This window comes from Schistocerca nitens, chromosome 10, assembly GCF_023898315.1.
Source record: "Schistocerca nitens isolate TAMUIC-IGC-003100 chromosome 10, iqSchNite1.1, whole genome shotgun sequence".
NCBI classification, from domain to species: Eukaryota; Metazoa; Arthropoda; class Insecta; order Orthoptera; family Acrididae; genus Schistocerca; species Schistocerca nitens.
Window position 1 is genome coordinate 4,003,236 of NC_064623.1, and position 25,460 is coordinate 4,028,695.

Below are 25,460 nucleotides of genomic sequence, written 5' to 3' on the forward strand. Positions count from 1 at the left end.
TTGCTTTTTCAAGTCTTAAAATTTGATGTTTCCTAAAACTGGTAAATTTTTTAAGTATTATGCTTCAAGGTAGATGTACAAAGGTCTGACATCTTTATGTGTCATTTGCTAATCAGTTGATTGTTACTTGGTAGCTGTCATTGGGAGGCCACATTCTGCTGCATGCAGCAACATTTTCACATTCTTTCTGTTGTTGGGTATGTGCCCCTGATCCCAGTGATTAGAGATAATTTAAGTGAAGAATTTTCTTCTGGTTCTATTAATTTTTTAATTTTTGGGAGACATGTAATGCTATGCCTACTGTCTCACGTTTCCAGGTGAAATTTTTACCTTAATTTGTTTTGTTTACACTATATGATGGTGATATTGGTGATATAAGTACGTCAATTAAATAATAATAATTATATATATATATATATATATATATATATCTAAAAAGAAAGATGATGAGACTTACCAAACAAAAGCGCTGGCAGGTCGATAGACACACAAACAAACACAAATATACACACAAAATTCAAGCTTTCGCAACAAACTGTTGCCTCATCAGGAAAGAGGGAAGGAGAGGGAAAGACGAAAGGATGTGGGTTTTAAGGGAGAGGGTAAGGAGTCATTCCAATCCCGGGAGCGGAAAGACTTACCTTAGGGGGAAAAAAGGACAGGTATACACTCGCACACACACACATATCCATCCACACATACAGACACAAGCAGACATATTTAAATATGTCTGCTTGTGTCTGTATGTGTGGATGGATATGTGTGTGTGTGCGAGTGTATACCTGTCCTTTTTTCCCCCTAAGGTAAGTCTTTCCGCTCCCGGGATTGGAATGACTCCTTACCCTCTCCCTTAAAACCCACATCCTTTCGTCTTTCCCTCTCCTTCCCTCTTTCCTGATGAGGCAACAGTTTGTTGCGAAAGCTTGAATTTTGTGTGTATATTTGTGTTTGTTTGTGTGTCTATCGACCTGCCAGCGCTTTTGTTTGGTAAGTCTCATCATCTTTCTTTTTAGATATATTTTTTTTCCACGTGGAATGTTTCCCTCTGTTATATATATATATATATATATATATATATATATATATATATATATATATATATATATATATATATATATATATGAGTTGCCCATTTTGTGTCCTTTTTTTTTTACACAGTAGCTCTTAACAATGAAGTTTTAGCCATGAAATCAGTTGTGATGATATAAATAAAGAGTGACTGTGTAAGACTTATATTCTGAAATAGTATCACTTACAAACCCACAACAGTCTTCTAGAGAAGCTATTGCATGTGTGACAACTGATAAGGTTAGATAGTTTAGTGGTAATGTAGTGTGCATATCTTTAGTGATTCACATAGTATAGATTGCGTTATGTAAAAAACACACACACAGAGAGAGAGAGAGAGAGAGAGAGAGAGAGAGAGAGAGACTTCAGATGTGGAAAGCTTTAAAAAAAGTGAGGAACTTCAAGGAGAGACAGGAACTGGAGGGGAAGACACAATTATGACATTGATGGAAATGAAATGTATGTTAGTGGGACATGTAGTGAAGCCAGTTGATGGTAGACGGAACCAGTAAGTTATCTGCTGGATTAAGAGAGATTTAACAGAAAGTGGGCAGATGGCAGTAGTAAGCATACTGGAGCAACATAAAATCTGTAAGCTGATTAATGTAATTCCTGGAAAAGTATAAAGCTTTTATCCAGCAGAGAATGTAAAATAGATGGCATAGTGTGTAACGAAAAGATGCAGCTAATCTTTTAGGATGCCTTCCTCGCACACAGGTGATCAGTATGTGTTGTATTGATACAGGCCCAGAAACGCTTTAGCACTGTGTTAGAATTGATTTTCTGTGGCTCTTTGTATTATGTTAATCGGGAGAACAGACTAGATTAGAAGCTTATTTTGTTCCAGTTGATCCATAGCGAGGTGATTGTCCAGGATGGAGAACATGTCAGAAAACAAAAATACATGAGAAATATTTAGAAAGAAAATGCTAATGTGTCTTTCACTGATCCCAAGTGAAATTATCCTTGTTGCTGTGGAATAGGTTTAAAAAAATCTTAACCATATTTTCAATTAAAAGGTGATAACACTTGTCACAAAATCATGTGCATGTTTAATACACAAGAAGTGCATATGGTAATTATTTTCGGATGTACCCGTGCATCACCAAGCAGAAAAATCATTTTACAACACGTATTTACAGTGATAACATTACTGTACAGAATTTGTACAGACACAAGATTGTACTTACTACTCGCATTCTTTGATATTATTAGTAACACATATACATCAATTGGCTCTACTAAGAAATTTATCAGTGAAGTAGGAGCTGGCCATCAATAAATCCTTTAGGTGGCTCTTCTTAAACTGAACTTGATTAGTAGTTAAAGTATTTTTGACTACTGTCAAATTATTGAAATTGTGTATTACAGAGTAATGGACACTATTCTGGGCCAAAGTAAGTGACTTTAAATCTTTGTGAAAGTTATTTTTATTTCCAGTACTGATTCCATGAACTGAGGTGTTTATTGTAAGAGAGATATCTTTTTAATGACACATTTCGTTAAGGAATAAATATATTGGGAAGCAACATTTAGTATCCCTTGTTCCATAAGCAGGCTTCTGCAGGATGTTCTTGAGTTTACACAACAAATAATTCTTATTAGATATTTTTGGACTAGGAAACTTTTGTTTGGCTTCACGAGTTACTCCAAAAAATGATCCCCTATGACATTATGGACTGAAAGTAAGCATACTGTGGTAGTTTTTTTTATTATTATTTTTATATCACTATGTCTGACAGAATTTGCATTACAAATAGAAATTTCTTTATACACTTCATCAGTTCTGTGGCATGCTTCTCCATATTGATGAATTATTATCAAGTTGTAATCCCAAGAATTTAACACTGTTAGCTTTTTGTATCTTGCAGGTGTTTGTATCTTGCAAATTCTGAACTGCAAGTAATGTCTTTTTTCAAAGTTTAATGACAAAGAATTGTCTAGGAACCATTTATTGATGCCCACAAAAATTTCATTAACCAATTTTTCTAAGACTATAATTGATTTGCTGTTTATTGCAATATTTGCATCACCTGCAAGGAAACTGGGCATCTGGTAATGTTACTGATACAAGATCATTTATATGCAGGAAAAGTAAGGCCCCTAAGATAGAATCTTTTGGGACACCACATGTAATTAGTTCCCAGTTGGATGATGCTTCATAACTTAATACACATCTCTTTCCTATTAACATCCTTTGTTTCCTTTCAGAATGTACCAGCACACCATATGAAATGTCCAAAACAGACACCACTGATACAGGCATTAGCCCACACCTCCTCCAACTAATTTCTCCATTCTGCTAAGAAGAAGAGGCCTGTGCTTCTGAAAGCTATTGTCTGATAAACTGTGCTTCCGTCATTACAGGTAGCTGTAAGCCACATTTATGTTACGTGGATTTGCATAAGAAAGTTCAATTTTCATCACTGCAGGGGCAGCTGACAGAAGGAAATGGTGACATGATGTCCGGGGCAGCGGTTGGCAACAAGACGACAGGCGATCGGGCTTTGCAGCAGCAGATACAAACTGTCTGGAAGACTCTACAGGTCAGTAGGCAGTCTCACCAAAAGCTACACTCATTGCAAATTTCCCTTTTTCTTGAACTGTGTCTTTTGCACTAATTAAGACTGGTACATGTCCACATGAACTAATATAGATAACTACCTATTTTCTGGAACATAGCATATTTGTTTGATGGAACTCCCAGTGTTGTGCAGGGGAACTCATTTATTAGTGCAGTAGTTAACCTTAGTCTGCTGTACAAGATGATGATGATGACGATGATGATCATGACGATGATGATGAATGTGCACATTGATGAAAGAAACATAATTCTGGGCTTCTCCAATAACTAAGTTCATCAATATTTACTCTTTAGGACAACTGCTATGTTTGGAAACAAATAAATGGACATAACGACATATATAGCTTATTTCCACTTATTAATGCCTTGCACCATAATTTTCTGGAGTAACTCAGAGTTTGTCGCAGCAAAGTGAGCAGTCAGAAATTTGGCTATAGATATCATCTAGGCACATCTTCAAGGTCTTAGCTTTTATCTGTTTGAACGTTATATGTATATTCACTAAAGGATCGTCAAGAATGATCCATTGCAATCCGCAAAGAATAGTAGTCACAGCCTAATACTAGAAGAAAAAATTACAATTATTACTCATTATCGAGCTGTCAGTGGCCCAGAAAGGAGCTCATTATGCATCCATAAAAATCCTACAGTCATTTTCTTAGAAACAAAAAATGTCATTACAGATAGCAAAGAAAATGTTGAATCTAGCCTGAATGCAATTCATCTGTAAACCAACTTCTATTCCAAAGGCAAAAATTTAATGAAAAACATGCACATCATTGGTTACATGAGTAGTAGTAATAATCTTCAGTGTTAAATTGAAGCCTGTGAGCTATTTAGTAACCTGTAAAAGACACCCCTGCACACGCCTGTGTTTAATGTGTAACTGCTGGAAGTTTCGTTGTTGTGTGTTTGTTAGTCGTTGTTCAGTGCAGTATTGAGTAAACATTGTGTCACACAGTTTGCAAATTTCAAGATGACAGAGTCAGAGGAGTAATGCGAATTCATTAAATTTTGTGTGGAACTCAAGTAAACCTTACTGAGACACACCAAATGATGCAGGAATCTTAAGGTAATGAATGCTTAAGCTGTACTGGGTATTACGAATGGTTCACATGCTTTTAAAATGATTGCACAGAAGTTAAAGATGACCCTCCGCCTTTCGATGTCTACCGACGACCCTCATTTCAGGACTGTCAACGAAATTGTATGTCCAAGAGATTGAAAAAGACTGTAACATTCCAGTTCGATCATGTCATGAAATTCTGACACAGTAACTTGGAATGCATTGCGTTGCTGCCAAGATTGTCCCATGGCTCAAGACCAGAAAGACATTCTCATTGCATTGTGTGAAGAGCTTACGGATTGCGCAAATCAGAACAAGATGTTCCTTAAGAGAATCATAACTGATGATGAGTCATGAGTCGTCAGTTATGATGTTGAGACCAAGGTTCAGTTTTCACAAAGGGTCAGGAAAGGTTACCCAAGACAAAAAAAGTTTGTCAGGTCAGATAAAATATCAAAGCCATGCTGATAGTTTTCTTTGACTATGAAGGATTAGTTCATCATGAATTCAAAAACAAAATCACTGTGCTGCCTCATCCTCCATACCCTTCAGACCTGGGAGTGGTGTATCATTTGTGGAGGAGAGTACTTTGAAGGAAACCATGAACAATAAGTAAAAGGTATGCATAGAAATATTTTGTGGACAAAGTTCCGGAATCTTTTTGAACAGATGTTGTATAGCCTGTAGGAAGACTCATTCCACATAATTTCAAAAGAAATAAGGGGACTCATCTACAGCACATGTGACTAGCTAATTAGTGAAGAAAATTGGACAGTAACCAATCCTAAGTGATCTGGAGTAGCAAACAATGAAATGAATAGCTATAAATATTAATTGACATAACGCAACAAAAGTGGTGCCAGAACACGATCAAAATATAAAGCAACCAATTTCTCCAATCGTAATAGACTGTGAATCGCATAACCTGAAATTTGTAGACAAGTGCCAACACGGAAATTTTGTATCCCCACTAAGGCGACCTTTGCACGAGGATGTCGTGCACGTTACACAGTGGTGCAGCTGTTTTGACTTGACTTCGGTCGGTCGCGTGACTGGTGCCTTTTTGTTTTTGAAGCTTGCTTTTGTGTGTAGAATAAGGTGTTCCATGTTGTCAAAGACAGTGGGAGGGATGGGGCAGTGTGAAACCCAGATGTGGTAAGTGTGCCCATCCAGAATTTCCATCTCGCTGCAACCTGCTCATCCCTGGGTGATTCAAAAATACTAGTAATAAAACTCTATTGCACTATCAGGTACATCCAGATCAAGTTAGGGTTACTAAATTGTTGTACTGGAGGAGGCAGTACACGTTGTTGCCATCCTCCAACCTTCGAACTGATTTAACCAACCAGTTACACGGCATCGTACATTTCAACTGGACACCCAAACCGTGGTACGAATTGGCATTTTCCACATATGCGACTCGTTGCTAGGGACAAATGAAACGTTGAATGACCGAAAAATATTTGAACAGAAGTGGGATCAAATCTCAGAGCTTCAAATTTTTTAGTGTGACACTTACCCACTGAGCTACAACTGAAACTTCTGTACTGCACATGCAGATATCAATAACGTACAAATTTTTAGATATTTTGCTCAGTGAGACTGTGTCTTATGTGAAGAATGCTATTCGGTCATACGGTACTGACTTAAAATGGATACCCTTTACCAGAAGTAAAAAAACTTCAGGATCCCTCTCACTCGTTTTTATGTGCTGCAGAAATGTACGGTGACAGGCTACCTGTTGGTTTCTTCAATCTTTAAACACATCAAACCTTTGTGGTAAAATGTTTGTAAAATTACATTTCCTCTTCAGCATCATTATACATTTCAGATTTTAAGTGCTATCCCATTCTGACTACCTCCAGAATCACACGTGAACTAAAAAACTGCCACCCTTCAATAGTGACGGCCATGCTGCCACCAATAGTCGTTCACATGTCACCACTATCTCCTTGACTGTACATTAAAGAGCCAAAACATTGTGACCTCCTACTTGATAAGATGTCGGTCATATAGCAGCAGTTGTACATGGAACAGACTTTACAAGTCTTTGGTAGGTGGCACCAGATATCTACTCATGTTACACAATGCCTGTAAATAACAGGATGGTGGTTTGTGCAAGCAAAGCTGGACCCAGATGTGTTCTGTCAGGGTCAGATTAGACAAATTTGGTGGCCGAGACATCACGGTGTGAGTTCACTATTTTGCTCCTCGAACTTATGTAGCGAGTGTCTGGTCTCGTGGCACACACTGTCGGCCTTCCAGAAGGTGCCGTCACTGCCAGAGGAGCCTTCGAACCTGAAGGGATGCGGCTGTTTGGCAGTAATGTTCGTGTGGCCTCAGCTTCGTAGTGCCTTCAGCTACTACCACAAATCTCTTCGGAGCCCTCCCTTCTCCTTAGCACACTATTGTCCCGACTGGCCTACATTGTAACTCGGTACGTATTTCGAGCAGCACTTCACCTGGACGGTGGCATATCTGGAGACAGTCGTCAGCTTTGTGTAACGAGAGCTGCAATTTGTCTGACCAGATGACGAGTCTCTATCGATCCACAGTTCGGTCTCGATATTGCGGCACCTGCTGCGGCTGTAATTAACGGTGTCATCGGATCGAAATGGGAACGTGTAGGGTTTGTCTGCCGTGGAGCTCGCGTTCGACAATTGTGCCGAATTGTATGCTCCAAATCACTCGTGTGTGCACTGGCATTGTATTCTGTTGTCAGATCGGCCACAGATCGCCACCTGTCCCACTTTACGGAGCGTACGAGCCTTCATCGTCCACACTGTGTGACGGGGTGCGAACGTCTGACAACTGTTGCGTACTTGGGGTTTAGTTATCCTTTGACCACTTCCTGTAGGTACTTACAATAGTAGCAGACAAACAGCCGACCGACTTCGTCTCAGAGATAATCGTACCCGGATACCGGTCCTTAACAAACTGCCCTTTTACAAAATCGGTGAATTTCTCCATTTGTGGCCCTTATCGTCACTAGAATGATTGCCTGTTAGTCTGTGCTCTTTTAATATGCTCCCTTACTGACGTGCGTGCCTGAAGTGCCACCTGGCAGCATTCGGTGAGCAGTGGTTGTAAAGCTTTGGTATAGCATTTGAGCATTTGATAATTTTTCTTCAGTTTTTCCCTGACACTGGGCAGCAGATTGTAACATAGAGTGTATCCAGAATTTTTCAGAGTCTGGTTAACATAGATGAAATACTAGCCGTAAATATTTTCTCGGAAAACACTAGATGAGTTACTTACCTGTGTTCATCATCATTGTCGTCATCTTGGACAGTTTCCAGCTAGTGGCTGGTTCTGTTTGGAACGTAAGCCTCTCCATCGTCTTCTGTCTTGCCACTCTCTCTCCGTCTTCACCTGGGTCCAGTCTTCTCCTTTCTTCTGCTGTCTTGCCACTCTCTCTCCGTCTTCACCTCGGTCGAGTCTTCCCCTTTTGTATCGTACAGGCTTCTGTTTGGTCGGTTAGAACAGCTCGGTGTCGGTTAGACCGTCAGTAAGAGCGCACCGCTTGTTACTGCTACTAATAAGGCGAGTACACCATTCGCTTGTTGCATATTTTTACGAGCTTCAAACAGGAGTGACTGCGTAAAAGATAGTAACTGTGACTGTTTTGTACAGATGCGAGTCGAGTTGGCAACCCTTCGCTCACAGATCCAGGCTGCTTTGGCTTCCGTCACACAGCTTGAGGCTGCTGCCAAAGGGCGTCACTGTGGGGGATCAAATGCGGGGATGCGAGGGACGTCGAGCGTGTCCCACGTGACCTCCGATCGGTGCACTGCTGTGACCACCCCGGGTACTGCCTGCACTGAGGTTGACCCCTCATTCGTGGTCAAGTGGGAGATCATTCCAAAGTCTGGCAGGCAGCGAAAAACTTTCCGAGGGGCCAATTGTAGGGCCTCCCCAGTTCGTTTGACGAGCAGGTTTCGGGCGTTATCTGTGGCTGACGATGTCTCTGAGCCAGATGGAGTCGTCCACCCTGTTCCAGAGGAAGCTTCTTGGCCCGCGAGGTCTGAGCATTCGCAGAGGGTGGATTTGCTGGTAGTTGGGAGCTCCGACGTTAGGCGCGTAATGGGGCTCCTTAGAAACGTGGCTGCCAAGGAGGGAAGGAAGCCATGACTGCCAAGGAGGGAAAGGAAGGCAGTGTGCACTCCATGTGCATTCTGGGGGGGGGGGGGTCATTCCGGATGTCGAAAGAGTGCTTCCAGATGCCATGAAGAGTACAGGGTGCAGCCAACTGCAGATGGTGGCTCATGTCGGTACCAATGACGTGTGTCGCTTTGGACCGGAGCAGATTCTGTCTGGTTTCGGGTGGCTAGCGGAAATGTGAAAGACTGCCAGTCTTGCTTCCGAGATTAAGGCGGAGCTCACCATCTGCAGCATCATCGATAGAACCGACTGTGGTCCTTTGGTGCAGAGCCAAGTGGAGGGTCTGAAACAGAGGCTCAGGCGGTTCTGTGACCGTGTAGGCTGCAGATTCCTTGACTTGCACCATCGGGTGGTGGCTTTCCAGGTTCCGCTTAATAGGTCAGGTGTCCACCACACACAGGAGGCGGCTACTCGGGTAGCGGGGGCTGTGTGGAAGGGATTGGGTGATTTTTTAGGTTAGAGCGTCTCAGGGAACCACAGAAGGGATGTCAGTCTAAAAGTGGGCAGGTAAAAACACAGTAAGGCAGTTGTAGAAACAATTGGTATTGTAGTTGTAAATTGTCGTAGCTGTGTTGGAAAAGAACCAGAGCCTCAAGCCCTAATATAAAGCACTGGATCTCAAATAGTTGTAGGTACAGAAAGCTGGCTAAAGCCGGAAATAAGTTCAGCCGATTTTTTTTCAAACAGTTTAACAGTGTTCAGAAAAAATAGATTAAATACAGTTGGTGGTATTTATTGCTGTCAGAAGTAGTTTGCCTTGTAGCAAAATTGAATTAGATACTTTGTGTGAAATAGTATGGGTAGAGGTTATACTTGACAATCGAACTAAACTATTGATTGGATCGTTTTACCGACCCATTGACTCAGAAGATATAGTTGCTGAACAGTTCAAAGAAAACTTGTGTCTCATTTCAAATAAGTAATGACTTTAATCTACCCTCGATATGCTGGAAAAATTATACATTTAAAGCCGGCAGCAGGCATAAAACGTCATTCAAAAATTGTACTGAATGCTTCCTCAGAAAATTATTTTGAATAATTAGTTCTTGAGCCCACTCGAAGCGTAAATGGTTGTGAAAGCAGACTTGACCGTTTAGCAACAAATAATCCTTGACAAATAGTGCGTATTGTGAGGAAAACGGGGATTAGCGACCACAAGACAGTTGCTGCTGGGCTGAATACCATAACACCTACAACCATCAAAAAGAAACGCAAAGTATATCTATTGAAAAAAGCTGATAAAAATACTTGTAACGCCTTTTTAAGAGACAGTCTTCACTCCTTCCAATCTGATCAGGTAAGTGTAGAAAAGTTGTGGAACGTTTTCAAAGAGATAGTATCAAGAGCAATTTAGAGATATATACCAGATAAATTAATAAGTGATGGGTACTGATCCCCCATGGTACACAAAATGGGTCAGATCGTAGTTGCAGAAGCAACGAAAAAAGCATGCCAAATTTAAAAGAACGCAAAATCCCCAAGATTGGCAAAGTTTTACAGAAGTTCGAAATATGGTGCGTACTTCAATTCAAGATGCTTTTAATAATTTCCACAGCGAAATTCTGTTTCGAAGTCTGGCAGAAAACCCAAAGAGATTCTGGTCATACATAATGCATACCAGTGGCAAGACGCAATCAATACCTTCACTGCGCAACAACGGTGAAGTCACTAATGACAGTGCCACTAAAGCAGAGTTATTAAACACGATTTTCCAAAACTCCTTCACCAAAGAAGACGAAGTAAATATTCCTGAATTCCAATCAAGAACAACTGCCAAGATGAGAAACATAGAAATAGATATCCTCGGTGTAACGAAGCAGCTTAAATCACTTAATAAAGGCAAAGCCTCCAGTCCAGATTGTATACCAGTCAGATTCCTCTCAGAGTATGCTGATAAAATAGCTCCATATTTAGCAATTATATACAGCCACTCGCTCACAGAAAGATCCGTACCTAAAGACTGGAAAATTGCTCAAGTCACACCAATACCCAAAAAGGGAAGAAGGAGTAATCTGCTGGATTACAGGCCTATATCACTAACGTCTATTTGCAGTAGGGTTTTGAAACATATACTGTTTTTGAACATTATAAAGTACCTTGAAGAAAACGATTTATTGACACATAGCATGGTTTCAGAAAATATCATTCTTGTGAAACACAACTAGCTCTTTATACTCATGACGTAATAAGTGCTGTCGACAGGGGATGTCAAATTGATTCTATATTTTTAGATTTCCAGAAGGCTTTTGACACCTTTCCTCACATGGAGTAATGCCTCAGTTGTGCGACTGGATTCGTGATTTCATGTCAGAAAGGTCACAGTTCATAGTAATAGACGGAAAGTCATCGAGTAAAACAGAAGTAATATCTGGTGTTCCCCAAGGAAGTGTTATAGACCCTCTATTGTTCCTTATCTATAGTAACGACATAGGAGACAATCTGAGTAGCTGTCTTAAATTTTTTGCAGATGATGCTGTCATTTACCGTCTCGTAAAGTCATCAGATGATCAAAATGATTTAGATAAGATATCTGTATGGTGCGATAAGAGGCAATTGACCCTGAATAAGGGAAAGTGTGAAGTTATTCACATGAGTACTAAAAGAAATCAGCTAAATTTCGATTACGCAATAAGTCACACAAATGTGAAGGCTGTAAATTCAACTAAATATTCAGGGATTACAATTACAAATAACCTGAATTGGAACAATCACATAGATAGTATTGTGGGTAGAGCAAACCAAAGACTGCGATACATTGGCAGAACACTTAGAAGGTGCAACAGGTGCACTAAAGGGACTGCTTACACCACACTTGTGCACCCTGTTCTGGAGTATTGCTGTGCAGTGTGGGATCTGCATCAGGTGGGACTGACGGATGACATCGGAAAAGTACAAAGAAGGGCAGCTAGTGTTGTATTATCGTGAAACAGGGGAGATAGTGCCACAGACATGATACGTGAATTGGAGTGGCAATCATTAAAACAAAGGCGTTTTTCGTTGTGATGGGGTCTTCTCATGAAATTTCAATCACCAGTTTTCTCCTCCGATTGGGAAAACATTCTGTTGGCACCCACCTACATAGGGAGAAATTATCGTCATGATAAAATCAGAGAAATCAGGGGTCGCACAGAAAAATTTAACTGCTCGTTTTTCCCCCATGCTGTTCGAGAGTGGAACGGTAGAGAGGCAGCTTGAAGGTGGTTCATTGAACCCTCTGCCAGGCACTTTATTGTGAGTAGCAGAGTAATCACGTAGGTGTAGATGTTCTTCTGCTGTCTTGCCACTATCTCTTCGTCTTCACCTCAGTCCAGTCTTCTCCTTTCTTTTGGACGCATTCCTCCACTCCTTTCAGCCCTCTGTCTCTTGGTCTTCCTCTTGATCTCTTTCCTTCCAGTTTCACCTCGTATATCCTCCTGGGTATCCTCTTCTCCTCCATTCACTTAACGTGCTCGTACCATCTCAGCCTTGATTTCTCTATCTCCTCCTGTAATGGTTCCACCTTCATTAACTCTCTGATCCTCTCACTTCTTAACCTGTCTATCTTTGTCACTCCAGTACTTTTCCTCAAGAATTTCATCTCACTAGCTTGTATTCTGCTTTTCTCTCTTCCTTTCATAACCCAGGTTTTGGATGCATATGTCAGGATTGGGACATAGTATGACTGGTATATAACCTTTTTACTGATTTGTAGTACATCCGTGCTCCATATCAGGCCTCTGACACTCTTCCGAAATGCTTCTGCTTTTATCCCCCACTTGTGTATTTCTCTGTAGTTTTGCACACCTTCCTGTATCAGGCTTCCTAGGTACTTGAAACTCTCCACTCTCCTCAATCGTTCCCCACCAATTGTTATTCCAATTGTTCCTCTCTCCTTCATTTTTGTTGTGGTAATCATCTCACTCTCACTTATACTACATTTCATCCCATTCTTGTACTGTTTGTTGCCATACGTCCAACTGCTCTGGTACTTCCTCCTCCTTATTCCCCCAAATCATCAGTTCATCTGCAAACACCATAGATTTCATCATTCCTTCACCAATTACTTGTGCTATTATATTCATTATATCATCCATCACTACAATGAAGAGTAATGGTGAAAGTGCACTTGCCTGCCCCAAGCCATTCTTCTGTTCAATCCAAGCTGATCTCTCTCCTCCCACTTTCACACAGCTCGTACTTCCATGGTAAGTTTCCCTTATAATCTGTTTTGGTACTCATCTGTTCTCCAGGACTTTCCACACTTTGCTTCTATGTGCACTATCATATGCTTTTTCAATGTCCAGGAAAGTCATAAGTAGATCTATTCCGTATTCATAATGCTGTTCCTTCAGTTGTCTTCCAGCAAAAATTAGATTCACCAGCAATCTTCCTGTTCTGAAGCCATGTTGCTCTTCTCTCATCCCTCCTTCTAATTTTGCCTGAATTCGTGCTTCCAAAATTTTCTCAAAAATCTTTGCGCAGTGACTCATCAGTGTTATCCCCCGATAGTTCTTGCACACTTTTCTATCTCCCTTCTTAAAGATTGGGACAATTATTCCCTTCTTCCAGTCTTTTGGGATCATCTTCTGTCTCCACACAATATTCATTACTCAATATAGCCATTGTATCCCCACATCTCCTGCTGCTCTCACCATTTGTACACTTAGCTCCTCCGGACCTCGTGACTTCCCTCCATTCATCTTGCCCAATGCCTCTTCCACTTCTCCCAGTGTAAGGTCTTTTTCTATTTGCTGTTCCTCGTCTTTTTTCTCCTCAACTTGTTCCTCCTTATCCAGGTCTCCATTCAGGTTCAGAAGATCTTCAAAATACTCCTTCCACATTTTCTTGAGTTCCTACTTATTCTCTACATCTTGGCCATTTTTGATCACTGTTTGGGCGTAATCTGCCGTACTGTTCTTCCTCTTACTTTTTATCATCCCTTTTTGGAACCTTTACTATCCTCCTCTATCATTCTGGTCCACTATTCCATCCACTTCCTTCTCTCCTCTGCCACCACTCTTTTTGCTTCTTTCTTTCTTGCTTGATACTCTTCTGTTGTCTCTACAGTTCTCTTCTGGAATCGTACCTTAAAGGCTCTATTCTTCTTCTGTACTATATCCTTTGTTTTATTATTGCACCAGATATTGCTTCCACCGCACTTACTAATGTTCCCTTGAATCTACCCCATTCCTCTTCTGCCGTTTTAGGTTCATCCTTTGGGATGCTTTCCTTTACTACTTGTTGGTAGTGTAGCCTGCTTTCTTCCTCCTTCAACTTCCCTACCCTTGTACATCGTTCCTGGTTTTCTGTCCCTTTATTATCCTTAGTCTCTCTCAGGTTCATTACCGGCAAACAGTGGTCGCTATCCAAGGCCTCTGATGGTATTACTGTAATGTCAGAGATGTTCCTATTCATCTCACTATTGTACAGGAAGTAGTCAACTATCGACTTTCTCTTTAAGTCTTAACTGTACCAGTTAATCTTTTAGCTCTCTCGTTTCCTGAACCAAGAGTTCCCAACCAGCAAGCCATTCCTTTGACAGAACTCCAATAGTCTTTCACCTTCCGCATTTCGGCAGCCCCAACCCTCTGGTCCAAGCACACTTTCGCAGCCTTGTCTTTCTCTCCCATTACTATCCCATTCTTCCTTCCCAGTTGCTTCTCCATTTCCTCTTCACACTCTTGCTTCTCCTCAGAAGTGCAGCCCACCTACAGCGCATATGCTTGTTTTGCCTCTATGGTCGTCCCCTTGAGTGATATTTTATCTTCATCACCCTATCACTTATTCTCTTCACTTCCTCTTTTAATCCATCCTTACTAAAATTCACACTCCATTTGTCCTACCCTCCTCATTTCCACTCCAATACAGTCGGTAGCCTTTCCTCAGTTCTATCCTTCCTTCTCATTTCCATCTCATTTCAGCTAACCCCGATAGGTTTAATTTACTTCTTTCCATCATGTCTACCATCTCCTCCACCTTTCCAGTCAATGTTTATATATTTAATGTTCCAAATCTTAGTCCTTGTATATTGCCAGTTCGTCATTGAGGCCTATTCTATTTTTGAAAGTAGAAATCGTAATCCACTACTGGCTTGCTTGGCCTATCGTAGCTTCACCAGAGCCGCATCAGAGGTCACTTTTCAGGGTTCCTGTAGAACCTTCACAGCTACCATAGTGGTCCCGGCATACATACAGTCCCCATTGTACCTAACTCCTACAGGCAATCCCCTGCTTCATGCCGTTGCCCATGTCGCACGACTTGGACAACGGGTTGAACTTAATAAAAATCTTGCAGTAAGTTGAAGGTGGTCCAGTTGACCAATATCATACCCTCAATTAAACAGCATGATACCTGAAGATCCATAAGATTTTGTTGGTAATATTGACGTCTGTCAGAAAATAAAGGAATTATCATATGTGCAAGTAGCACAGCCCAGAACACCGTGTGTTGGTATCAGTTAGACTCCTGACAATACTGTATCAAAAATTCACACCAACTGAACAGTTGCCTGTCTTTGAGTAGTACTATTGTCACACTCCAACCTTGTTTTGTGGTGCTGTATACAGTCCAAGTTGAAGCAGAATTATACCAGTCATTCAAAAATTATTTGAACAGGCTTGTTCCACACAATATATGCAAACATTTTAGACACAAACATATTGTATTATAACAACACACATCTCCTTCTACCTCTTAATAATCGACATTCATGTGTAAATATAAGTAAACAGATAAGATAATTTTAGCATAATTTAGTTTTAAATTTTTATAGAAACTATGAAATTTTTAAACTATAACAACTTTAAAATTATTATAGAGTGCAGCAATCAGTCGTCCTTTTTAGATTTTATTTTGCAAATCCAGATTTCAGGTAGTAGTTAGCCATTCTCAATGTGCTATTTTTTATTCTCAATGCTGTTGTTTGGGCGTCAGTCACAGTTCTTTGAAAGAACTGTGACTGACACCTGAACAACAGAGACTTCCATGCATTGAGAATCAAAAATAGCGCATTGAGAATGGCTAGCTACTAACCGAAATCTGGATTTGCATAATAAAATCTAAAAAGGACGACCGATTGCTGCACTCTATAATTTACAACACTAATTATTGTTATTTTTATTGAGTAACGTGTGATCCGAATTCTGTTTCACAGGATACGAGGAGTAACTTGTTCATCTGCGACACTCTCATTCGCCAAATAGTGAAGCCGGCACCTGCCATCGGTGCCACGGTGTCACGACAGATGCCCGAGACATCCGTGCAGACGGACGTCTGGCCCGTGACGAGTGTGGGTACCCAGTGTGTGTGTGGCACTGTGGAGAACGAGTGCTGCCAGACGGCCCCTGAACTCTGCACCCGGGGCGTGCAGGCCAAGGTGAGGACCCCGATGTCTGGTTTTCGGTACACTTCGTTGTTCTCATCAGTCGCATAGGATAAGACGTGCACATCTTCAGGAGGCATACTTCCAAATAGTTCTGACAAACTTAGCTAGATTTTAGAACTGTCTGTCCCTCTGTCACCGAGGAAAGGAGGACAGATCAGGGAAAATCGGAAAGGAGTGAGGAGTCGTTTAGATCCCAGTTTGGGGGGGATCCACTTGTTGTTAGGATGAGGGGAGACGTAGATGCCCCCACATCGTCAGGAAGATTGGGAAGTCGGAGTTGAGCACTTTGCAACTAAAGTGAGTGAAAGAAAAGGGATTGAGAAGTGGAATGAATAGTGCAAATAAGAATTAGAAGGAAAGCAGATAAGGAGATGGGAAAACTAAAAAGAGGAAAAATATTAAGATACAAAACTAATAAGATGTAAATCATGGAATAAATAGTGAAATTTTACCAATTGAGGGTGATGGAGGGAGCATTTGTTAATGGAGGCTTAAGCCAGGAGTGTGAGAGAATATGTGGATTTGTTCCAGAGAAAATAGTATTGGGTGTGAGGATCCAAACATGCTATATGGTGGGGCAGTAGCAGGTGCTCACAGCACCCATTCTTTTTAAGTGAATTCAGCTACCAATTGCAGTTTCGTTTGCGACAACAAGAAATGGGGCTTAAGGTCATAGAGAGGGTGAGAGGAAATGGACATAGAGAGGGGGAGGATGGGACGGGCAGAGAGGACGAGGAGGAGGAGGTGATGCATGGGGGGGCTGAGTCGGAAGGAGTTGGGCGGAAATGGAGGGAGAGGAGAAATTTTGTATGTGTGAATGCGAAGCATTACCAAGTTCACTGGCCACTGGGTGGGGGGTGGGGGGGGGGGGGGGGAGAAACAAACACGTGTGAAAATGTCATGACAGATTAAAACAGTGGGCCAGAACCAGGACCCAAACTCAGAACCTTTCCCTTTTGTGGGCAGTGGCTCTCCTGACCGAGCCATCCAGGCACGCAGCTCGACCTGCCTCTACAGATTAACTTCCGCCAGTACCTCGTCTATTACCTCATGGTTCGAGTCCCAGTTTGGCACACAGTTTTAATCTGCCAGATAGACACAAACCAGTACACCCTTCTATGCAGGGTAAAAATTGCTTCTGGGAGTACGTACACATGTGATTTCAGGTGTTGCACTGCCACTGCCTTTGATTTACTGTGGTGCAATCAGAGCAACTGGTAGAAAGTGGGAAATAGGCATATAGCACCTTTATGCATTTTTGTGTTCTTGAAATCAAAATTGAACTCTCTTCGTGCAGAGCTGTATTACTGATATGTTCACCATTCTGGTATGTTTTCCCTCAGTTGGTCTGTCATTTTAGGTTTGTTTTCAAGCACTTTTACTTTTAAGTGTCCCCTTAGATAAAAAGCACGAGAAGATATGTCAAGCATACACAAAACTTTGTTTAGTGTGTGTTCTTCTGTGCAGGCTTCACAAATACGAAAAAACAATTGATGAGCCGTGTGGCACGTAGCTCTGTTTTGCTAGAGAAAGCAGTACTGCTTTTCGAGATCTCTTAACTGAGAGTACCATTTCTCCGTGTTGGCAGTGGTTTCGAAAACTGTTGTGCAGATAATTTGATTGCCAGAAACTACACACCGAACTCGAATTACTTCATCACGCAAAAGAATTTGATGCACAGTTTTGAAGGTTTTCGGTGGACCGATACTCTGGCTATTCGTCGGGCCAGAAAGGTGGAACCAAGCGTGTTCATCAAATATAGTGTTGTGTCAGATTTTCCACCCGCAGTCTTTTCGAGCTATGATTCACAGTACTTAAATCTCATTTGTGTACTAGCCAGAGGAAGTACCTAAACATGTGAAACACTGCAAGATTTCAGTTGTAAGGTGTCAAGTCAGAAAGTTGAGATGTGTATGTGACATCAGCCTGTTGTGAAACCTACTCGACGAATATTTTGGGGTAGCAGTAATTTTTTGCTACATATTTGCAACTGCTTCTCGACTGTTGGCCTATAGGTAAGGTGTCGAAGTTGAGTGACTGTAGGAAGATACAAGACGACTTAAACAAAATTTCCAGCTAATGTGATGAATGGCAGCTAGCCTTGTAAATGTGGAAAAATGTAAGTTAATGTGGATGAGTAGCAAGATAAGAGGGTGATTTGAAAAGTTCTCAGAACGGAATAGAAAAAAGCACTTACATCACTGAAACTTTTTTTAATTTTTCAATGTATTCTCCTTGTAGATTAATACGCTTGGTCCATTATGTTCATTCTCGTGTGTTTTTGATGCAACATGTAGAGTCGCGGCAGTCAATCTTGCAGATAATTTTTTCATTTCTAATTCTTCAGTAAAATGTGATATACCCTTTCAGATGACATCTGGCAAACATGAGCAATTTCTCACACACTTTCAATTGGCGATCCTCCGTGACAATTTTGTGCACTTTTGCAATGATTTCTGGAGCAGTGACACATCTTGGCCAACCACTGCACGGATCATCATCTAAGCTCTCCCGAGGTATTTTAAATTCATTTGTTCGCTTAGCAGCAGTTAAATATGAAGGAGCAGAGTCCCCCGGTGTATTCTGGAAATTGGCACGAATGTCTTTTGCTTTCATACCTTTCTTTATGAAGTACAGTCTTAGACAATAAAACTGACCGCCGGCCGGCCGCCACAGAGACTAAGTCCGGGTCATTCACTTAAGGTGGCCAATAAAACTGACCGCCCCTGACAACTCTAAGTCCGGCCATATGCACAATCTGGCAACACTGTAAGATGCGGAAGTGTTAGGAGGAAGTATTGTCTACTTCCGAGACGTTGTCGGACTATGTGAGCCCGTGGTCTAGTGGCAAGCGTCGTGCGTTCTAAGCTTATAGTCGCCTGTTCGCGTCCAACTGTTTTTTTTTTTTTTTTTTTTCCCCACAGTCGGTCTAAAGTTATGAGTCTGACTGAACATCAAAGATAATTCGCTTAACATTCTACCCACCAGCAATAACAAGTATTCCAGAAACAATTCCACAGGACAGCTCGATCATAACAGCTTACGCTCGAGCGTTTCCTCGTGCTGCAGCGGCTACCGGCCACCGGCCAGGCGCCACCCGCCGCCTGAAATCCGGCACCGCTCAGGTGAACGCGGCGCGACGCTGTCAGTGTATGTATCAACTGTCATTTTCGAATTTGAAGTTCTAGTTATCATCTTGCAGTTAAGCATTGGATTTTGCATACTTGAGAATCATGAACTACAGTTAAGCATTGTAAAATTGAGTCGCAAGTGGAAATAGATGTAACATCTGCAACACAACGTTTACTTTTGGTATAACAGAGGGGTGAATGCAGAGGAGGCAGCTAGAAAGATTTGAATTGTGTGTGGAGCGAGTGCTTTTGGGAAAAATACGCCAGAAAAAGATATTCTTGTTTCAACAAAGATCGTTCTGGCATCAATGATTTTCCACATTAAGCAAGTCTCGACTACTGATATATGTGATAGATTACCATTTTACCATCATGCGACATTTGCATTCAACAGGCAAAGTTCAGAAGTCTGGTGTACGAGTACTACATGCTCTAATTCGAAACAACAAAAATCAACGGAGTGACTATTATTGAACGTCATCAGGTCGCTCATTGAGCATTCGTATGCAGTACTGTAACTGGTGACGTGTTATGATGCCTTTATCATTAACTTCCTAAGAAGAAATGAAAGGCTGAGCCCCTCCAAAAGACATAAACTCGAGCAAAGAGTAGTGTGAACATAATATTTTACATCTGATAGCTCCAAAAGTGAGTTTTGGGCTACGAATTCTACCAAAACACAGCTGGAATTTGTTGCCAACAACTGAGACACCTTTCGGTCTCAGTGTAAGAAAATCGAGCAACACAACTACATCACATGTTCTACTGCATGATAACGCACTTCTTGATTTGAGAAACAAAACTATCCAGGAGATTGAAATTAAAGTCGTCTCTCAGGCACTTGTATTGATAGAGAAGTCCTCTCTCAAGCACTTGTCCCTCTCGTCATATATTCGTTAAGTTTTACCTTTCCCGCTCTTGATCGATCAACCGTCGACGCAATTCATTTCTAGACGAAAATACTCTTAAAACTACTCTGGTATAATTATATCATTGAAACCAGTAGGTTTCTACTGGTGTAGAATTTGTAAACAACTTTACCATTGTCAGATCGTTTTAGATATCGTGAAAGAAAATTCTTTTGCTGATTAATTTCTCATTGATGATTACTGTTGCGTTTAGTAAACTATCGGAAAATCCAATTAAAATATTCACTGTACTAATACAAAATAAATTCAGCTTACTACAGAAACATCACGACGGCAGACTATCTAAATAAAGCATTAAGTATCTGTGAGACGATTGAGCGTATTTTAACACGAATTAGTAGGACATTACCGACTTTTGACTTCGAAAAGATCCGTATTTACTTCATTTCCTGTATCATCCGCTATTATTATGAAAAGTGGCATTTCATAGATATAATTATGTATTCACAACAACAAAAAATATGTCGTCATTATGAATTTGGCAGTACTGTGTAAGGTTTTCGCTCTGACACTAAGGGTTACTGAAAGTAGCAAGGCGCGTTGTCTTACGATTCCCTTATTGCGTTTGTATCTGCCAGCTTGTAGCTCTGCTACAAAAGAATTAAAAATCTGGCTTTCAGCGAGTCTCGAAAGGCGAACGAATGCAGCTTGCACCTGGTAGCCAAACATGTTTCTTGGGAACAGGCTACTTCCTAAGTGGGAAGACATTCTTTTGTGGTTGAATTGTTGGCAAATGTCAGTCAGACGTGTGCTGTTGGTCTAAGCGTTTCGGTGTGTTGAATTTGTACCAATGATTTTTCTACAGGTTTTTTCTGTCCCAAATAGAGAGTTGAAGCCTCCCATTAGTATTTTCACGTCATCTTGGTAAATTTTGCTCATAGTATTTTCGAGTGTGTTCCACAATTTTTCGACATCTTCGGTGTTTTCCTTATTTTCGATATTGGTGGGGGCATGTGCATTTATGAGTGTATATTTTTTATAGGGGCTCTGAATGAGCATAGTCATAACTCGATTGTTGATGGGTGTGATTTCTTCGACAGAGTTGTTGATAGATCTGTGTTCGAGAAATGCAATGCCGAGGATTGGTGCGAGTTTCGCTACCTTTTGTTGTATTTTGAAGATGCCATGGTTTCCGTAATGCAAGTTTTAATTGTCAATTAATCGTGGTTCTTGAAGAGCAAGGATGAGAATTTTTTGGCGGACGATTTCTTTTGTGAGATTATTTAGGTTTCTTGTTTGGATCAATGTATCGATGTTTAGTTTTCAAATGAATGTTTTCTGCTTGTAGGGAAATTTACCAGAGATCTTCGATATTCTCTGCCGTGCTAACCTGGACTCCCCAGAGTGCGAAAATCCAACTGCCGCCTATCGGTGGCCAGGTTGTGTACCACCTGGTATAAAGTTACCTTTGCTTGCATAGTTCATGTTTTCTTGTGTTTCATTGGTTTGGCCTGGGTGATACCAGGACCGGACAGGACCAGAGGGTGTTGAAGCCTTTGGAAGCAAATATTTTCAGCCAAGCTCATTGAGCTAACAGACGGTGACCAGAGTAGCGGTGATTTTCACTCAGATGTGTCTGGATTTTGGGTTCAACGGATTGAGTAGCCGTTCAGGATTGTGTTAGTATTTGGTTCACCACAAGTATTTGATTTCCATGGTACCATCCATATGGGGGAGGGTTTCCCCTATCGGCCACACGGGATTTTTATTATTATTATTATTGTCATTATGTCATCAGCAAATCCGATATGGTGTATCTTCCCTCCACTGAAATAGATGTGTGTTGTTCGATTCAGTATTTCCATCACATAAACATGGTTTATAATTACGTTACATTGCTGCTAGTAGACATATTTCTCACTTTTTCTTAGACAGTTGCTAGCTGTTACCCCATCATAGGAATTTATGTGCGCAGCATTGTTGCAATACAGACGTTCAAATTATCCGATTTCTGTAATTTCATTTCGATACAAGATCGTCCTAATCGGATTCAGCCAGTCAGTCTTAATGTGGCTATCTGACTACGACGCTCATCATATGATAGACTGGGTGAACCACATTCTTAATCGGACTGTTGAATCCAGATCACTTATCTATGACAGGGAATGAATTCTTAAACACTGTGCTTATTACAAATACGTTATTTAATATGAACTAACGACATAACAATGTATTTACAGGAGCAGAGACCCATCCATCATAGTAGAGCAGTGCGAGATTGGTTTCAGGGCCAAGAGAGGATGAAGCTGTTGCCGTTTGTTCCACGATCACCGAACATCAACCAGATAGAGAATATGTGGGCAGAGGTAACAAGGTCATTGCCATGTGTCCCTACAAATGCAAGCGACCTTTGGACGAATATAGAAAACGTATGGTGGGAGGTAAACCATCACGCTACACTGTCGACGACTTAATGAAATCAATTCCCCTACGCCCTCGAGAAATCTTACGTAATGATCGTGGGTGGGTTGGTTACTAAAAGTATACTCGTCCACAAAGCCCATGTGGACAGTTATCTGATAATCAGTCAAGCTTTGCTTTGTCGCAGCCCTTTAGCATACATCAAGTCCATTTACTTTCAGTCCCCTCCTTACAATTCTTGCAGTGCAAGGTAATTGAAAAATCTCATCCACTCGACGCCAACTGAGGAACTGACTGGTGCATGTGTTGTTCAACACACAGTAGTTGTCACCCTCACAGGAATCAATGACTGTTTGTGTGTGTGTGTGTGTGTGTGTGTGTGTGTGTGTGTGTGTGTGTTTTTTCGTGTTAACGCACGATGTGAATCAATACTATTAACATTAGAGAGACAACCAACAATAAATATTGCATCAAATATGACTGTAAAGTATTTTAATGCGATGGGAAGCTACAAACTGAATTTTTACCCATCCCACGTCCTGCGTATTCCGTTAAGTAAGATCTATTAACTCCATAGTATCGTTAGCAGAGACAGTGCGCTCTTGTTGTCGAGGCTCGCGACAAGTGCAGCGATTAGCAGTGCCCAATGCCGCCGCGATTTGTTTATGTTGGCTGAGCGTGGACACTGCAGCAGACGCTTCGCCCTAAACAGAAAGAAATCACCTTGGCTCTGACTCCAGTGAGCGGATATCACTGCCTGCGTGTTCTTATAGTAACCAACGTGAGACTCTACTCACAGGTGCCATGGAGCAATTTCAACGGGTATCATGTCATTAGTCATCAGAATATTAACCAGTGATGAAACGTCCACTCTATTTGAATCCCAAGACAATAGGAACCTTGTCACAAAGGAATGTGAGGTGATATCAAAACTTATCCAACATACAAAAATTAACTGCAGGGCTTTCATGTTTGCAGTAATAGCACACAAGGAAATATTATGTCTTGGAAGCGTATATTTCATTTCCTCTTCTCATATTAATGCCCTTGTTTTAATATGAAGTGAGAAAATAAACACGAAAAACTAAAGTTCCTGAGAAGCATATAAGTCATTTCCTCGTCTCATATCACAACTTTTGTTTTAGTATGAAGTAAAAAAATAAACAGTTTAGAGTTCTGAAGCATAATATGACACCAGATTCTTATCGTAGGCGCTATCGGAAACGCCAAAAGCAGGGAGCTGTCCATTCTTTCGTCCAACAGTCTGTTTCCTTTCATGTATTTATTCCTCCCGCTAGGAGATTATTATTTAAGGACTTGTGTGCATCAAGTTCTTCAGCAGAACAAGCCTTATGTTATTGTGCTAATTACCGTATGGAAAAAATGCAACAAAGACGAGTTCCGCTAGAGCAGTGAGGTTATTTGCACATGTGTGTATTCAGCAATGACTGCCAGCTGCCACAACCCTTCACAGAATCCTTGCGGCAGGCAACACAACTGTGCGTGCACTTCAGACTTCATTCAGTGAGACGTCAGGAGATGGATGAAAACGTCAAATTAACGTCGCTTTCCGAGTCGTATTCAATCCAGAATGAGGTGTTATTAAGGTAGTTGGGTGATCTAGCAATTCCACTTTTATGATTCCCATATGAGTATTTCGATAGCCAAAAGAACCCGTTAGTGTGAAACTATCGGGAACTGCATTATATCAAACTGCAAGAACTTCAGACAATACGTGGACTCTACTCTTCGCTGGGTGACCTATTACTGTTATTTAGCATTCTCTCCGTCCTAGTCAAATGGTTCAAATGGTTCTGAGCACTATTGGACTTAACATCCGTGGTCATCAGTCCCCTAGAACTTAGAACTACTTAAACCTAAGTAACCTAAGGACATCACACACATCCATGCCCGAGTCAGGATTCGAACCTGCGACTGTAGCAGTCGCGCGGTTCCGGACTGAGCGCCTAGAACCGCTAGACCACCGCGGCCGGCCACGTGCTAGTCGTAATGCAAATGGAACTTCAGAGGCGCTTTCCGCTATTCTTGACAAACATCAGTAACCTGTAATCACTGAGAGTCACAACTGCGTGATGATAATGGTTCAGGTTGTCAGTAGTTGTGGTGGTGTTACGTTGTCAAACTGCTTACAGTAACGTTAATGGTGGCGCACATACTTTAGCGCTGACTACCTACTTAAGTAAAGATAGTGTTGTGGCGTCGTCGCTTGTCTTTATTTGGCCTCAGCTTGAGTAATCCGATTTAACGAACATGGTACTCCAATCGCGGGCTCCTAATAAAGTATGACTGCAGAGATTATCGTGCGGATATTACATTAATTCTGCAATGAAATGCTTAACAGATCTTACCCTCAGATATGCAGCTGGAATGACTAATTACACAGGTACTCCATGTTGCACTAAGTGATCAGTTCGCTGCAATCCTGCTTGTACTGTTCGTAAATACTCGTATACTTCAGAAATGGTTCTAATGGCTCTGAGCACTATGGGACTTAACTTCTGAGGTTATCAGTCCGCTAGAACTTAGAACTACTTAAACCTAACTAGCCTAAGGACCTCAGACACACCATGTCCGAGACAGGACTCGAACCTGCGACCGTAGCGGTCGCGCGGTTCCAGACTGTAGCGCCCAGAACCGCACGGCCACTCCGGCCGGCTTGCCATATGAACCATTTGAACTATTTAACACAAAATGACATTAAAAATTTAAGTTATTCACGAGCAGCTAGTTGAGAATATGTATGAACATTAAATGACACGACGAACCGTCTTGTTCT

At 41.3% G+C, this 25,460-nt stretch overlaps 1 protein-coding gene across 1 annotated transcript in view; it reads left to right on the plus strand.

The window, feature by feature from the left end:
* Nucleotides 1-25,460, plus strand: part of LOC126210108 (uncharacterized) — a 453,742-nt gene that overhangs the window by 1,550 nt on the left and 426,732 nt on the right. Inside the window, exons 2-3 of the mRNA XM_049939246.1 lie at nt 3,501-3,614; nt 16,012-16,233. Of these exons, the coding sequence (XP_049795203.1) occupies nt 3,501-3,614; nt 16,012-16,233 (336 nt within the window). The remainder of the gene's footprint in view (nt 1-3,500; nt 3,615-16,011; nt 16,234-25,460) is intronic.